The 15585-nt window shown below is 38.7% G+C and overlaps 2 protein-coding genes across 23 annotated transcripts; one reads left to right on the top strand and one right to left on the bottom strand.

Annotated features, from left to right (window-relative positions):
- Window positions 1-46: 46 nt before the first annotated feature.
- On the bottom strand, window positions 47-2653 carry LOC106935752 (lebercilin-like protein). 2 transcript variants are annotated; one of them, XM_015016392.1, is made up of 8 exons: window positions 2246-2648; window positions 1911-2170; window positions 1478-1720; window positions 1184-1321; window positions 799-868; window positions 585-710; window positions 356-447; window positions 47-257 (listed from the first exon to the last, which is right to left on the bottom strand). In XM_015016392.1, exons 1-6 carry the CDS (start codon window positions 2421-2423, stop codon window positions 619-621), a joined length of 981 nt encoding a protein of 326 aa, XP_014871878.1. In that variant the 5' UTR covers window positions 2424-2648; the 3' UTR covers window positions 47-257; window positions 356-447; window positions 585-618. The 2 variants fall into 2 exon arrangements, with proteins under 2 accessions (XP_014871878.1, XP_014871879.1); XM_015016393.1 differs by lacking the exons at window positions 47-257; window positions 356-447 and having other exon boundaries at window positions 628-712; window positions 800-868; window positions 2246-2653.
- A 573-nt stretch (window positions 2654-3226) lies between these two features.
- On the top strand, window positions 3227-14832 carry sh3bgr (SH3 domain binding glutamate-rich protein). Of its 21 annotated transcripts, none has more exons than XM_015016399.1 (11): window positions 3227-3464; window positions 4839-5024; window positions 5161-5241; window positions 6585-6656; window positions 7078-7236; window positions 7775-7801; window positions 9991-10017; window positions 11893-11919; window positions 12197-12226; window positions 13815-13873; window positions 14743-14832. In XM_015016399.1, exons 1-10 carry the CDS (start codon window positions 3420-3422, stop codon window positions 13833-13835), a joined length of 675 nt encoding a protein of 224 aa, XP_014871885.1. In that variant the 5' UTR covers window positions 3227-3419; the 3' UTR covers window positions 13836-13873; window positions 14743-14832. The 21 variants fall into 21 exon arrangements, with proteins under 21 accessions (XP_014871885.1, XP_014871881.1, XP_014871884.1 ...); XM_015016395.1 differs by having other exon boundaries at window positions 3228-3464; window positions 6585-6659; XM_015016398.1 differs by having other exon boundaries at window positions 3229-3464; window positions 6585-6659; window positions 11896-11919.
- The last annotated feature ends 753 nt before the right edge of the window (window positions 14833-15585 follow it).

The following is a 15585-nucleotide window of genomic DNA, read 5'->3' as shown; positions in this document are numbered from 1 at the left end:
TGTATCTACTCTGCTTGTGTCACTATGCAAGTTCTTACTGACTGGGTTGAGCTGTGCATTCATTTTTATTTGACATGGTTGCATTCAGAGTTGTTTCCAAAACATTGGCCAAATTAATTTCATCTTTTGTTTCCTTCTCTTATAACTGCTGTAAAGTTTCTAAAGCCTCGGCTTCTTTGTCGTTCGGCCAGGTGTTCTAGGCTCTCATCTCGATTTTCTTCCCAATAGTTTCTCTCAATATTTTCTTTGAAAAATACCTGAAAAAAAAACAAAACAAAAAAAAAACAACAGATTTTACATCAGCTTAATCAAATATTCCTTTTACTACCCAATTTACAACCAGCACAATGCTTACGTCTTGGTGATCGTCTTATAATACAGTGTTTTCAGAAATGTTTCTTTCTGGACTTTCAGTAAGCAACACTCTTGCAGATGGTGGTTGTAATGCTGAAATGATAAACGGTTAACAGGGCTTAGATGATCACAGGAACTTTAAATAGGCATGACGGATTCATGAAATATCTAATTTCCTTGATAAGGTGAAGCACAAATCAACAAATTAGATCAAACTGAATGCAACATACCTGCAGATACAAAACTTGATAGATGTTTAATTACTCAAGACTCCTTATGTGCCAAAACATCTCTCTTCAATAGCTCTGATGATGTTTGGACAGATCTATCCGTCTGCACCACCTTATTCTCTTTAGCTACAATTATAAGTTCAGGCAGCTAAAGTCACAGGCAACTAGAAAGCATAACTAACCTTTGTTAAAGTAGCTTATTTGTGCTCATTACCTTTTATGCTGTGTCCTTTAACCATCCTGTGGTAGTAAATATTATGTTTCTGCACTTCTTTTTCTCTGAGCTATTTCAGAAAAAAAAAAATCAAAAGTTGCGTATTATACATAGCTATGGAGACAAGAGGGACATCTCAGCAAACAGAATCATTATTGCAGTAGTTATTTCAGTAATTCAATTTAAACAGTGAAATTCATATACAAAGAAAGAGATACTGGTTTCAATTTCCAGCAGCACCCGGTACCTGCCCATACTGCAAAAGGTACCAATAACTACTAATAGCCATGTTATCATTGGGATTGATTTATCAACAAACTTGCCTGAATTAAACCTTATGGAGAAACTATGAGTGATTCCTATATATCAGTCATTTCATGCTCACCTGGAGCTCTCTGGTCAGCTGGTGGATGTGGTCTTGCAGACAGACAGATGCTTTTCTTGCCTCTCTGAGTTTTCTTTGTTCCGAGTCTATTTGGCGTTTGAATGATTCTTGGTACAACTCAAGGGTTCTCTCCATGTTCTAAAATGTAAGGAGATAAAAAAGAAATGCAATGCACGACCAAATAAAAGGGCTATGCTTTAAGACTAAAAACTTAGGGCTGCGTTCTGATTTCAACTTTGAAGTAAGCTATATCCCAGCAACTCACTCAAGCCTCCATACCGTTCACCTCCGCACCTGTATCTTCCGGTCCCTGTCCTCCAGCTGTGTAGTGGCCCAGGCCAGCTTCAGGGTGAGCTCCTCCCTGTCCAGTAGACTCTGGTCTTGGCTGAGCTGCTGCAGGTGCTGTAGAGTGTCCTTCATGCTGAGCAGCTTTCTTTCTGTGGCCTGCAGCTGCCTGCCCAGGTTGTCACGGGACATGCGGGTTTCACGGAGCAAACCCTGAAGAGCTTTAGTTTCATTGTTGTGCTTGGCTAAAATCTGGAAACATGCATAGAAGGAATATGGTTTCTTTGGTATTGGTTGTGCTGGTGATGCAGGAATACTCTTTAAATTTGAATTGCATTCAGAGTATGATTACTTTTTGTCTTCAGACCTAGATAGGGCACACTTAGCTGACAGAATGGAAGCGTTACAAGAGAAATCTGAAGAGATGAAATTATGATCCAACCTGGGAGATGTCGTCATTTGAGTCTCTGAAGTGCTGCTGCGCCACCGTGTGGCGGTGCTGGACTTTCTTCAGCAGTTTGTTCGCAGTCTTGGCTTCACTGAGCTGCTGCTGCAGATCCCAAACCTGGCTCTTCAGCGCCCAGATGCAGTTCATGCTGGGGGCCTGGTTCACTGACTTTGAACCTTGCATGGTACGGATTGGAGGCATCTTCAGGATTTCATGCTTCATTTTTTGCTTCTGGACCGCTTGGGTTTTCGTGCCTGAAGGGAAAAGCAAATTCGTTTGGTTATGACAGAAAGAAATAGTAGCCCACTCTCAATTACATCCTGCATTGCCTTGACTGTATCCAGATCGCTTTGATCCCTGGAGTTTGGCTGATGGATGATCATCTGGAGTCCTGTCAGCTGTCTCCTCACGGTCAGATGGATACCCTGGACCATCAGAACCACAGCAGGGACTGGACCACCTGGAGGTGTTGGTACTGCAGCTCACTGTATCACGATCCCCATCCATGCAACTTTAAGAAAAATTTGACACTTTGTGAAACATAAGAAAAAAATTTTCTTGTCAAAACCGGAAACAACTCAGCTTAGTAAATCGGTCTATGCTAATTAAATGTCGTTGGAATCTAATCTAAATGTTTAATCCTAAACAGAATTTTTTACTTTTTAAAAAACGCCGGTTGTCATGGCACCTGCTGCGGAACTCATAACGAAGCTGAAGTTAGCATGTGATTCAAACTTTAATTAACTTTATATATATATATATATATATATAATAGTTAGAAATTTAGATTGTGGTGTAGTTTTTCCAAACCGTGTTTATGATTAACCCAGGGCAAGATTAAAGACAGTCCAGAGTCCTTGCGCAGCAGAATATCCCTTTAATCAGGTTCCGAGTCAGATACCAACTTTTTTACACAGTTTTACCACAAAATAAAATGACTTAAAATTAAAGAAAAAATCACAAACGCCATTGCTATAGAGCACACTAACATTAGACTCAACATTTACCCTCATCTCTGTATTCTTGTGTGATTAAAAAAAAATAAATCAGTTCAAAGCAACAAAAAAAGGCCTATATAAGTTAAATTAAGCTACAAAAAAGTGATTATAGCCAATAAAGTTAAATAAATAACCTCTTTAAATAAAAATAACAGTTTCGTATTAAAATAAGCACTGTGACTCCCACAGTGTTGTTCACAGCTATTTCTGTCCTTCTCAGCATGGACTTAGAAACTAACTTGCCCTCCCCCCCCCCCCCCTGAGCCGACAGACAGCTGAAGCTGCCAATCAGTATGCGCCGCTGCGCCCTAAGGGGCCAACTAACCAATCCGCCTCTAATGGAGCCCGGAGACAAAAATACCTCCAGCAATGTGTGTCAGTGTGTGTGTGCGATCCCACTGTTATTTCTCCGTCCGAGGTGCGCTCTAATAATAGAGCAGGCAGACTTCTCCTTTAAGGCCCTTCTTGTTGCACTGCCACCTCTTCAACATAGTTTGTAGTAAAAATGGTAATCAAAGTTTTTCTCGCCACTTCCTCTGGATCGACAGCGGTAAGTTTTCACAATGATCTTAACTTTGGCTCGAGCTTTGCAGGTTGTACTCCATAAACTGGACATGACTGTCACTCACTCTGATTTTACTGGGTTAAATCTATAAATTAATGCTTGTTGCCTTGCCTGATAATTTGCTCTTTCAGCAAGTTAACTGGCTTGACTTGTGATCAGATTTATTTCTGATGAGTGAGCTTGGGTAAGTATTTCGTATGTAAATGTGATTCAACAGGCGGAGCCTTCCAGAACAGGGGCTCCCTAATCTTTTCATGTCTGAGCTTGGAGGCTCTTTTTCAGACCCGAGAAATATCCCCAGTTATAGTTTTAAGACTGCTTTTATTTCTATAAACATTTCTATAAATCACTGCTTATGTACTTATTTGAGTGATTACTAATGAGAAGAGGGAAAGTTTGCTTTCTGGAGCTTTCCTTGAGGTCTCTTAAGCACAACTAGTCCAGCTTTCTCACAATAGTTAGAAAAATGAATTTGATTTCCACCAAACTGGTTGTTTACTTGTCCAGAATTGTGCCGTAGATGAGGCCTTAAAGCTATCCTCATTATTTTACCTTTAAATATATTTTATGCAACTCGATTGGTAATTCAACCAGCATATGTGTTCTCCCTGTTATGTCTTATAGTTCAACATTTGTGATCAAATACTTTGTAAATTGTTGTGAGAGTTGAATGAGTTAGAAACTTGTCAACTAACACTCCTTTAAAATGGTGCATTTTCTAGATGGAAGAAAATAAATGTGTTCATCCACCTCAGCTTTTCCATATTATGACTAACACAGATCAATCAGTCTGGAAAGTTTGACATGCATTTGTTTTCCCATCCCCTGAGTCAATGCCTTGAACCACATACTCCAGTTCTCAGAACATTTCATGTTCTTATCTGCATCTTATCAAAAATATAATTTCTCTACAAATACAGGAAAGAGGGAAATGGGTGAAAGTAAACAATTTTATCTATAAAAGTCAATTGAAAAATGTACAAAATCTTAAGCTCAGGTGGAATCCAAAATCGTAAATAAGACAAGCAGGTTTGATGGGAATAACAGGATGAAATGATATATGACCAAGCACTAACTAAGAAATATTTAAGCTGGAGAGTTGATATCTCCAGCAGGGGTTGGTTAGAGACTCGGTTCAGCTGTGAGGTAATGCGAGAAAATGGCCAACGGATCACGCAGGAAACCAGGCAACAGAATATAAACACATATTAAATGTTAAAGTACAGGACAACTCTAAAAAAAAATGTTTTGAATGTGAAAAGCAAAGGCTGAAAATTTCTTTTTTTTTGTAAAAGAAGAAAAACAAAACAAAATCCAAAAGGTTTTGATTCATGAGCTGTTCATTTTTCCACCTTGCAGATCAAAAAGAAACAGCAAGATGTGGTCGGCTTCCTGGAGGCTCTGAAAGTGGAATACGCTGAGCTGGACATTGCCTGCAATGAGCAGAACCGCATGTGGATGAGGCAAAATGTCCCAGAGGAGAAGAAGCCCTCCAACGGCATCCCACTCCCTCCACAGATTTTCAATGAGGAGAGCTACTGTGGGGTGAGCAAAGATGCATTTGTAACTCTTTAATGTGGGTCTTGAATTAGATTAGCAGGTGTAGCAAAAAAACATATCTAACATAGTTCTGCAATTGAATAACATAAAAAGTAAAAAGAAAATGTTTTTCCCCCTGCAGGATTATGACACATTTTTTGATGCAAAGGAAGACAACACGGTGTATGCCTTCCTAGGGTTGCCCCCTCCTCCTGGCTCGAAGGTTAGAACTGATTTCACTAATTTATAACAATATTTAGCATTTCTTTCACTATAACTGATTTTGGAAACAGGGATAAGTCGTTATTTTATGTGAAAAAAGTTTGCTTCTTATAAAAATGAATTTGGCTGTTGAACACTTTGGGCTCTTTTTTTATTGTATTTTTTCAATTTTTATTGTTGTTAAGCATTGATTGTTTTCATTGGATAGTTGGTCTAAACTGCAGAGAGCTTTCCTGACACTGTTTGATAAGAGGCAGCATTTCTGAAGTAAAATGTGGTGTGTTGCTGCAGCGAGTGCTTCTCTGTTAAAGAGAAGCTCAAAATGATACAGCTCCTAGCAAAAATATTGAGCTTTCTCACACTCTGTTATGTTATACAACCAGAATCCCAAGCATATTTTATTGGAATTTTTAATTTTTAATTTTTCGAAGTAGGAAAACACTATTGCATAGAAAAGGAGACATGTTTTTCACAAATGTTCACAAATTAAAGTCTTAAAAGTGCAGGGTGGATATGCATTCAATCCCCTTTTACTCGGATACCCCTCAGTCATATCCAACCAACTGTCTTTTGAAATCCCTACATCACTGCACATCAGCTCATTCACAAGGTCACAAAAGTATATAGAACAGATGTGCTATAACTGATCGAACTGGGAATTTTGTTTTGTTACAGTAAATCCTAACGGGATCGATTCCGGATGTTAGCTTAAGTACATGCAGACTATACAGCAAGACACCAAAGCAATTCCAACATGAAACCATAAAAATAAATAAATAAAATCAATGGAGGCGGTTCAACTTCCAACAGGACTACAATCCTCAACTCAGCGCTACAGTGGAAGGCTTTCAATCACAACATATTCATGTGTTACAATGGCCTAGTCAAAGTGCAGACTTAAGTCTGGCTGAGAAATTGTTTCTGTTCATTAGTTGTTCCCCATCCAGTCTGACTCATCTTGATCTATTTGTCAAAGAACTGGCTGAAATTTGAGTCATACCTCAAAGATTCCAGCTGATCATAGTGAAAAGTGGTTCTACAAGAAATTGACCCAAAAAGGCCCGAATACAAATGCATGCTGCACTTTTCAGATTTTCATTCGCAGAAAATGTTGACTTCCAGATCATTAGTGACATCTTGCATTCATAAACTGCTTTTGACACCAGAACAACACAGATGACAGACATTGGTGTGTGTGTGTGTGTGTGTGCGCGTGTGTGTGTGTGTATCTCACATCATATCCAGAAGTAGATATTATAAATAGATTTTATTAAAACCTTGGGGTTTGAAATCTGTTGTTTTTAATTCACTACAGTTGATTTGTGTTGAACCTCCTTGATGCAGGAAGCATTGCAGGCTGAGAAGGAGCACATTATGCAAAACGGAACCCATGCAGAGGAAAATCCTGACGACTCAGTAGTAAAGCTGACAATATGTTTCCATTTTCCCATCATGCTTTTTCTATAACTGTGCCACACCTCTTCATAGTCTTTGTCTGATATAATTAATAACTTCCTTTCCATCACTAGCTGATGACTTGAACAGAGTCTTAATCCCTCCCATGACCTCAAATAATGTTAGTGTTGCATGAATCTTTAGAATGCTGCAGCAAACTAGTTCTTATTTCAACTCTGTTTTTCTGTCCCTTTGAAACCATCACTTCCATTTTAATGAATTACTGGATTCCTTTTTGCAAGACTAACATCTCCATCTGAGGAGTGTGCCGTTGTAATCATGTCGAAACAGTCTCTTTTTTTTTTCCTCCTACTCCCTGTTTTCATTTATTTATCTTTGATTACATTTCTTGTTTTACTTGATTACTTATTTCACCTCTTAGAAGCATAATGGGGATGCACAAGAAGGAGAGGAGGAGGGACAGGCAGGTGATGAGGAAGAAGGAGAGGGTGGACGAGCAGATGATGAAGCCACCGAACTAGAAACATCAAGGGGAGAGGGAGAGGAAGAGGAGGCGGCTGCAGAGGAAGGAACAGATGAGGTCACTGAAGAGACAGTAATTGCCATATAACTCAAGTCCAGCTCCTCATCAGTTTTCCACCTCCATAACCCCGGAGTGATTGAATTCCCTCTCTATCCCATGCCTTCTTGTCATTCCTGGAGTGTCTCATTTTATGTTGACATTAACGTCCTCTTTTTACTTAACATTTACCTACCATCATCCTCATCCTAAAATCTCTCCCTCTTCCACTAACGAGCCAAAGTGTGGTCTTAAATCCCTCTGCAGCATCAATGGACTCTTAATACTTCCTCTCCTTCTTTTTTCAGGTTTCTTTTTGTGCTTATTTTTTTTATATCTCATGCTACCTATTAGCTAACTGTTGTGTTACAGTTCATAATAACCTGCAAAACATCCACCATTAACTGTTCTTGTTAAGGTGTGTCAGGACAATCCTAAACCCAGCCACTCTAACTTATTTCATGATGTTAATCTGTGAATGCTGACGTTTCTAAGTACTGATGCATATTTTGTACACTATGTGAAAACTTAAGAGATCTCTTCCTGTCTCTTGTTATAGGAAGCACAAGAAGAGGATGAAGAGCAAGTAAGTTTTTTTTTTCTATTATTATTTAGAGGAATAAACAGTTCATGCTTACAAATGTAGTGTTTTGGGTTGCGTGAATTAGACATTTTTTGTTCAACTTTCCCTAAAAGGATTAATTACACAGAGTTCAGTCATATATTTGTTGCATCAGGGCTTCTGGTTTCTTCTGGTTTCCCTTTGAAGCATGGCAAACTATAGATTGGTATTACCTAAAGTAAAAGTATTACGTAATTGAAGAAAATCACTTTTATTTTTTTGAAATCCTGTCTAAAATGGCTTTATTGAGGGATTTTATTTTAGGTAGTGCAGGCGCACAATGTCTCCACATAAGGATTAAGTTGCTACTTTATTAAGTGTTTTCATTCTTAGCAGTTGTTGCTGCTTGTAATCCTGTGTGTTCATACCTGTCACCATCTCTCCACCTGTTTGGTATTGTGAAAGTTACTGACATGAGCTGCACATGAGGGTTTTCTGGTAATTTTGATATGCAGACATAAAACCAGAAGACCTGAATGGTCTGGAAGACTGATATGACAACAGACCTTTTTCATGTATTTTTGGTGCTAAGCCATTCAGTGCTTTATAATGTAACAAAGGTATTTTAAAGTTTATTCTCTGAGCTACAGGGAGTCGGTATAGATGTGCTCTGTTTTCTTTGTCTTAGTGAGAACGTGGCAGCATTCTGGATCACATGCAGCTGTCTGAGTATTATTTTTTAAGCTGTGATCAATGTGATTAAAGATAAATGCATGGATGAGTTTCCCTAGGTCTTGCTGGCACACTAGTCCTTTAATTCTAGAAATGTTCTTCAAATGACAGGCTGACTTTGTGTCTCTGAAGGCTCAGGTCTGAGTCCATCACTACACCCAGATTTCAGGACTGACCTGTAGTTTTATGTTTAATAACTGAAGTTGTGTGCTGACACTAGGTAGTTCCTGGTTTGGTCTGAAGATAACTCCAATTTTGTTTCTGTTCAGCTGGTGAAAGTTATGACACATTCACACATTGCTTTGTTCTAAGCATCTGTTCAGTGGTTGGATTGACTTGGAGTGACATTCTAATGTAGACCTGTGTATCATCTGCGTAGATAATAATCTAGTGGTTATAACAAGAAGTTATTTGAGTTTATGTTCCCCTCCTATGAATCAGATGTTTTTTGTTTTTTTCTTTTTGGGGCCATTTACTGGTTGCACATGGTTGCACATCAATATCAGCAGTTTCTGAATTACTCAGAGCAGTCCATCTGTCAATAACAACCATGCAATGATCAGAGTCACTTAAATCCTCTTTTCTTGCCTTCTGATTCTCAGTTTGAGCTTCAAGAGGCCTTCACCTCATTAGTTTTCAGATATTCTTTTTTCAAATAACTCAAAGAAATAACTCTGGGTATCATGTCTTATGAATGGATTTACTGTTATCTAGGTTAATTGGATATATAGTCTGACATGATTGGTAATACATGAATAAACTGATTGAACTGAATAAAATTAAGGTGTGCTTAGTGAAGGATCAGTTAGTTTTAATGGGAGGAACATGGTAACACAATCAAACTGAATGACTTGGACATTCTTAGATATACTATTCACACAGATGTTTTGTGTCCATTAGTTGATTAACTCATATTTCAGAACAGTGATGTTCCAGTCACCTGCCTGATATCACACATTTAAAGCATTTTCTGCCCATGTTCCTGCCATTGTACTACTCGTGAAAGCTGTAAGACCTTTGACTGCTTCTTTGTGTTATTGTCCATCTCTTGTTGGTTGGCTCCTTATAGGAGGAAGAGGAGCTGCACTCACAGGTAACTGTGCGTCAGTAATCTTCTGTAGTTTGGTAGATCATCCACGGTTCCTCCATGAAGCCATCAGCCTTGCCTGATGGTGTTCAGATGAGACAATTCTACATTGTTGAGGGTGGGATTGTGAAGGATGTGTATTTTTTGTTGTTGTTGTTGTTGTTGATCCTACTCATCATTAAACTCTTCAGTTTCCTCACATCAACTCTTCCTCTTCCAATGGGTTCCCTTTCAGCTAACATCTTGGTTTCCTCCTAGCTGTAGCTGCATCCTGATACCTTCAAACATCCCCTTTAGTTTCCTTTTCCACAGATGTCCTTATAGTGTATGCATGTGCTTCTCTTTTTGCTCCCCACACAGCTTGCTGATCTGGCTGCTATGTTATTTCTTTTAGGAGGAAGAAGAACTACAACAGCTTGAGGTAGATTCACATACATGCATACATGCATACACACACACACACACACACACACATATATATATATATATTTTTTAACATTTCTTCAACCTGTCTTGTTTTTATCATCTTGTCCTTGTTGTCATGTTGCTGCGCCCTCTGACTCCTCCTACTGCTGCATCCTGCGGCTTTTTTCTCACCACTGGTGAAAATGTGCATAAAGCCTTAGAATTTTTTTTTTTCATAGCAGTAAAATAATTTCACACATTTAGGTTTCTTACTAAATTAACAGTGATACACTTATTAACACCTATGCTGGTAATTTGACATGTCTTTTTTTCCCCCAAAACCATAACACTTTTACTTGTGTAACATTTATCAAGGTTGGACCGCAGAGAGAGAGGAATTTTTGCTGATTAGTCTTTGCACAGTCTCTCTTGGTCATCTAGAGTCCCTGGTCCTCTGTTATGCTGAAGAGAGGAGTGTTCAGCTCACCCCACAGGTTTTCTATCAGATTTAGGTCCAGTGACTGAGATCTCCAAAGACAAAACCAAGTTTTATGACTGGGAATCTTTACTTTGTTGATTTCGATCTGTGTTTTGAGTCATTACACAACTGAAAGACCCAGTGCTGACCCATTTCATACTTTTTGAGGAGTCCACAAGATTTTAATCAAAATTTGGTATTGCAAAGAGTTCAACAGCGTTCGCTACGACTTTTAGAAGAGAAACAAGCTCACAGCATCGCAGATCCTCTTTCATGTCTAACAGTAAGCATAGGAAATTACAGAAAGGCTCAATCTTAGTTTCATTTGACCCAAGCACACAGTTCCAGTATAATTTCCAACAGAACTTAGAAAATATTTAACTGTTTACATTTGTGATGGCAGCAGCTTTAAAACAACTCATTGGCAGGTAGATGGCATCTGAATGTTTTTATGGATACTCACTGACCTCAGGAAGACACTGTTTGCTAATGTTTTCTGACAGGTTGGGAGATTTTTCCCTATCTTCTTCCTCTCTGTGCACAGTGTCAAGATAAATGGAAATGGAAAAGGATATGTGACTTTCAACAAAAATATAAAAAATATGATATGTTATCCTTATTAATCTCTCTTTTGCCTTTTATGTCACATTTATAGTATGTGCTACTTTGTCTATGATATAAAATCTCAATAAAGTACATTACAGTGCATAAATGTAAAGTGAAATAATGTTAAAGGGGTATGAACATTTTTGCAAAACCATGTAGGTTTCAAATATCAATATACTTTCATGGTCTTTTAACACAATCCCTTTAAGAGAATGTCTCTTAAAATAGTTGGGTAGTCTGGAGTTTTTTTAGTTTTCTGAAGCAGCGGAGTGTGTTGCAAGTCTCTTTTTAACCGTGGTTTGGTCTGCCAGGCTGCACGAAAGTTTAATGTGGCGTCCCAAATTGAAAAATCTTTATGAACTGAATGTTATCATGGAGTCACAAGTGTAACCAATTTGTTTTTACTTCACCCATCATCTGTCTATGCTGATGGTGTGAAATCTTTGACTTTCTGATGGAAAATGTTGACTTCAGCAGGTGTTTCAATAGTTTTGTCTTGGAGCTTCTGATCACAAATAGGATGTACGATAAGTCAGTCTAAAGTGTCCCCACAACACATTCCTCAACTTGAACAGAGAACTCAGTCAGACAGACAGTAAAGTATTTCATACATCATTTTATAATGCACTGCGCTGTCCAATGTCTATTGCTGGACAACGATTCAGAATATACACATTTCATCGTTCTAAATGCCAGGTGGACAATGCTTTGCTCTTCTTCGACATTCCAGCCTGAGCTTCCATTGCTTCACTGCTTTGCATTCTCTGCTCCTCCCTTTCTGTCTCTGTCTTTGTCCCACCTTCCCAGCAGGACCAAGAAGAACAAGGCAGTGAGGTAGACGTGGTGTGGTTTGTAGTGTCACACCTTTTAGCCTCTGAAAACCTTAGTATTTCTTCCTTTTTTCTTTCTTTTTTGTATTTGTGTGCTGCATGCTGCTTTTATCATAGTTTCCCATGGAAGTGTCTAATGGTTTGCAGCATGATTCATGTATTTGTCTTAATTCCTAAGGTGGAAGTGGTGTTATGATAGAAAGAGCAATACTATATGGACCAGTATCTCACTGCTTATTGACACTTTAAAACTTGACTTATCTTGATTTCATCTTCTGTAGGAAGAAGAAGAAGATGCAGGATTACAAGAGGTATATGTTTGGATTATTTCCCTCCCTGCTTGGCACGGTGTGAATCATACTTGAGATTGGGAGTTTTCTGCACGATCCGATCACAAACAAAACTAAAACTGTTGTTTTTCCCCAAGTCGGCTGTATGTCATGCCACACATTTGTACACAAAGCACGAATGTGGAGTGTTGCAGCAGGTTCTTATTCATGTGCAATACTTAAGGGATGACACAACGCAATACATGCTCAGTGATGCAGAGACCTGTAAAACATCTACAGAGGCACTTTGTTCTAGTCTGCCAGGATGTTGTGACTTCTTGTTTTTATGAACAACTTGGGCATTTTTTTAAAAATGTCCTTTGCATCTGCCTGAGTGCAAAACAGAATAACTCGGATATGTGGGTTTTTTGGTTGGGTGCACAGACTTTCCAGGATTTTTGCTTTTGAAATAAGTCATGACCTCTTCTTCTCTTTGCCAAGAGCTCTCCAAACAAAGCGAGTGCAAAGTGAATGTGACAGTTTTCACAGGAGATTGAGCACATAGTGTTACTGCACAATGCTTGGAGGACAACAAAGAGGAAACATTTCACAATGGATAATTCACTTGTTTTACCAATTGATTTGGACCGTTTTTATAGTTGAATCCCTGTCAGCAACACTGAAAAGTATTTTCTCCCATCACCCTGCCAAACACTGCACGTTTCTCGGATTACGTCTTCCCCGTTTTTAACTCTCTGACTCTTCAACCACTAACAAGTGAAGGCCCCTTGAACCAGGATGTTACTGTACACAACCCCCCACCACATATTTCTTATTAATGTGTCAAAATGGAGAAGAAGAAGAGTTGAAATAAACCCAGATAGAACTGCTGGTAATTTCCATTCTTTGCAAATAGTCTTAAGATCAAGATATATTTTTTTTCAAGAGATATTTTCTAGTTTAATGGGATCTAAGAATGTAGGTGGAGAGCCTATGTAAGACAAAATTGTAGACCCCTTTTCTGTCAAGCCGAGCCAATGCTGCTATTTTTAATCTAAAAAAAAACACTAACTCTTTAATCTACAGCACCTGGCAAGACATTAATACTTCTTGAACTTGTACAGATTGTGTCACTTTAAAGCCACAAACCTTTATGCACTTTATTTTGATTTTATATGATGGATCAGCACAATGTAGTGTGTTTGTATTCAACCTCCTTATATTGATGCCCCTAAATAAGATTCAGGGAAAACAAAATACCTACAAGGGTCAACCTACTTGTAAATGAAGTCCACCTGAGTGTAATTTAATCTCAATTTGAGTATGGTTGTTTGTAAATGCCTCAGACGTTTGCTGGAGAACATGCGAGAACAAACAGCATCACGAAGACCAAAGAACGCCCTCAGAATAGGGTTTGACCATGGCAGCTTCAGTAGAGTACACAATAAATAACAGATTCTGTGTCGTCAGGAATGTTAAAGTTTCCTATTATATTCACCATTAAAGAAATTATTTGAAAAATATGCTTATGTATTCTGTTTTGGGGAAATATTTTAATACCTCTTGCCATCTTTCACGATTTGTGTTCATGTTGAAAACCAAGACCCTTTTTTTTGTTTGTTTTTCCCAGGGAGAAGAGGAGGCTGAGTAGTTACAGTGATGTCAAGATGAAGAGCATCTACTGTCCTGGTAAAGCACTTTGCCATCTTTTACTGATTTGTTTTACAGGCTGTGTTTCACCACTGGAGGGCAGTGCAGCATTGTTGGGACTGACAAACTGGTGATCCTCTTTTCATTTCACTTTATCATTTGGCGTTTATTTCAACCACATTAATTAAAACCTCAAATCTCTTTGAAGTTTGTTTTTCTTTTTTGACCCTGCTCTTTAAAAAGGCAAAAAGCAAAATTACACCTATAAATCAGCCTGCCTCAGCCGCAGCAGCACAAGAGTCTCTGCAGTGCAGTGGCGTGTTTTACTATTTTTACACTAAAACTCAGAAGAAACTAACATTTACCTCTCAGTGCAGTCGATTCTTTGCTCCATATCGCCTCAGTACTTCTAGGAGTTTAAAGACCTCATCCATAAAAATAAAAAAAAGAAAATGCAGCAGCCTCTTATGACTGGCTCCATCTGTGATCAGCTTCAGTGAGCATACTGTGCTGGGAGATCAGATTGGGCCACAACGAAAACATTTCGCACTACCCGTTTTTATCCTCTGAGGGAGTGGCAAAGAGTGTGATGATCTTAATGGGGATCGTGATGGTTGTGGTGATAATCGTCCTAATCTTTAAAGCACGTCTTCTGCTTCCGCTCTGCATGTTTGGGCTGCAGGAAAAGCCGAGAAGCAGGCATCCGGTGTTTCCTCTCTTTGGCTGTCTCTCCACGCCCGCAAACCCTCTGTCACGCCTTGTTAGAACAAGCTGCTAAGTGAGCTTTCAGACGTGGTCCTGGAGGAGTGGGCACGCAGGGTGGCCCAGGCTTAGAGGTGGCAGTATGGTCAGACCACTGGAAAATGTGTGACCTGGTTTCTCTTTTATCTGTTTGTCTTATTTACCAGCCCGAAGGAGCTCCCTATTCCATCTCTGCCTAACCTCAGACGTTTGTCCCACCGTCCCCTCAAACTTGTTGGCCAGCAACTCCGCCCACCGATTCTGCACTGGATTCTCCTGGAAACCATCTGTCACGTATTTGACCCATGCACCACATGAAACTATCCTTTTGACTGCAATTTTGACTTCGTTCTTATATTTCGCATACAAACACAAATCATAATGAAATTTTGCAGAAGAGCAGAATGGTGTTTGTAATTAGCAGCGTTTATAAAATGCAGATTTCTTCAGTTTAACCACATTTCTCATGCTTTTCTTTTAGCAATTGTAATTTTCTAACCTTAGAAGGAGGTGACCTTTAAAAAAAACAAAAAAAAAACTACTGGCTGTCTCACTTGTAAATGTTCTGCTGTGTTATTCCAACGTTGTTCCTTACTTCCTCCTTTTATCACTTGAATGCTTTAAGAGACTTTTAATGCTCCCCAGAAGGAAGAACAAATGCTGCAAGATTCAGACTATCTACCATTTTTACAAGTACCTGTCTACCCATACTCCTGACTAATCAATGCACTTTGTTGAACAAAGAGTGAAACGTGTAACTAAGACCTGGAAACAACAGAAAAATAAACAATTTTAGACTGATAAGCTTCATGTTGTTTTATTTTGAGTTCTTAAATAGGTGGTTCTGAATCTTTTTATATCACTTCATTAAATACTGTTTCAGAATCCTACCAACATGATAAAAGACCAAACTTTTTATTTGTTTTATGCCATAAAAATAAAGAAAAAACAATACCATTCCATTATCAGTTTAAAGACGCAATTTCTGTATACATTGAATTTACACAAAA

Source organism: Poecilia latipinna, unplaced genomic scaffold, assembly GCF_001443285.1.
Source record: "Poecilia latipinna isolate Pla-1442-1.1 unplaced genomic scaffold, P_latipinna-1.0 Scaffold2014, whole genome shotgun sequence".
Taxonomy (NCBI): domain Eukaryota; kingdom Metazoa; phylum Chordata; class Actinopteri; order Cyprinodontiformes; family Poeciliidae; genus Poecilia; species Poecilia latipinna.
This window is presented reverse-complemented; position numbering and strand designations above follow the sequence as displayed.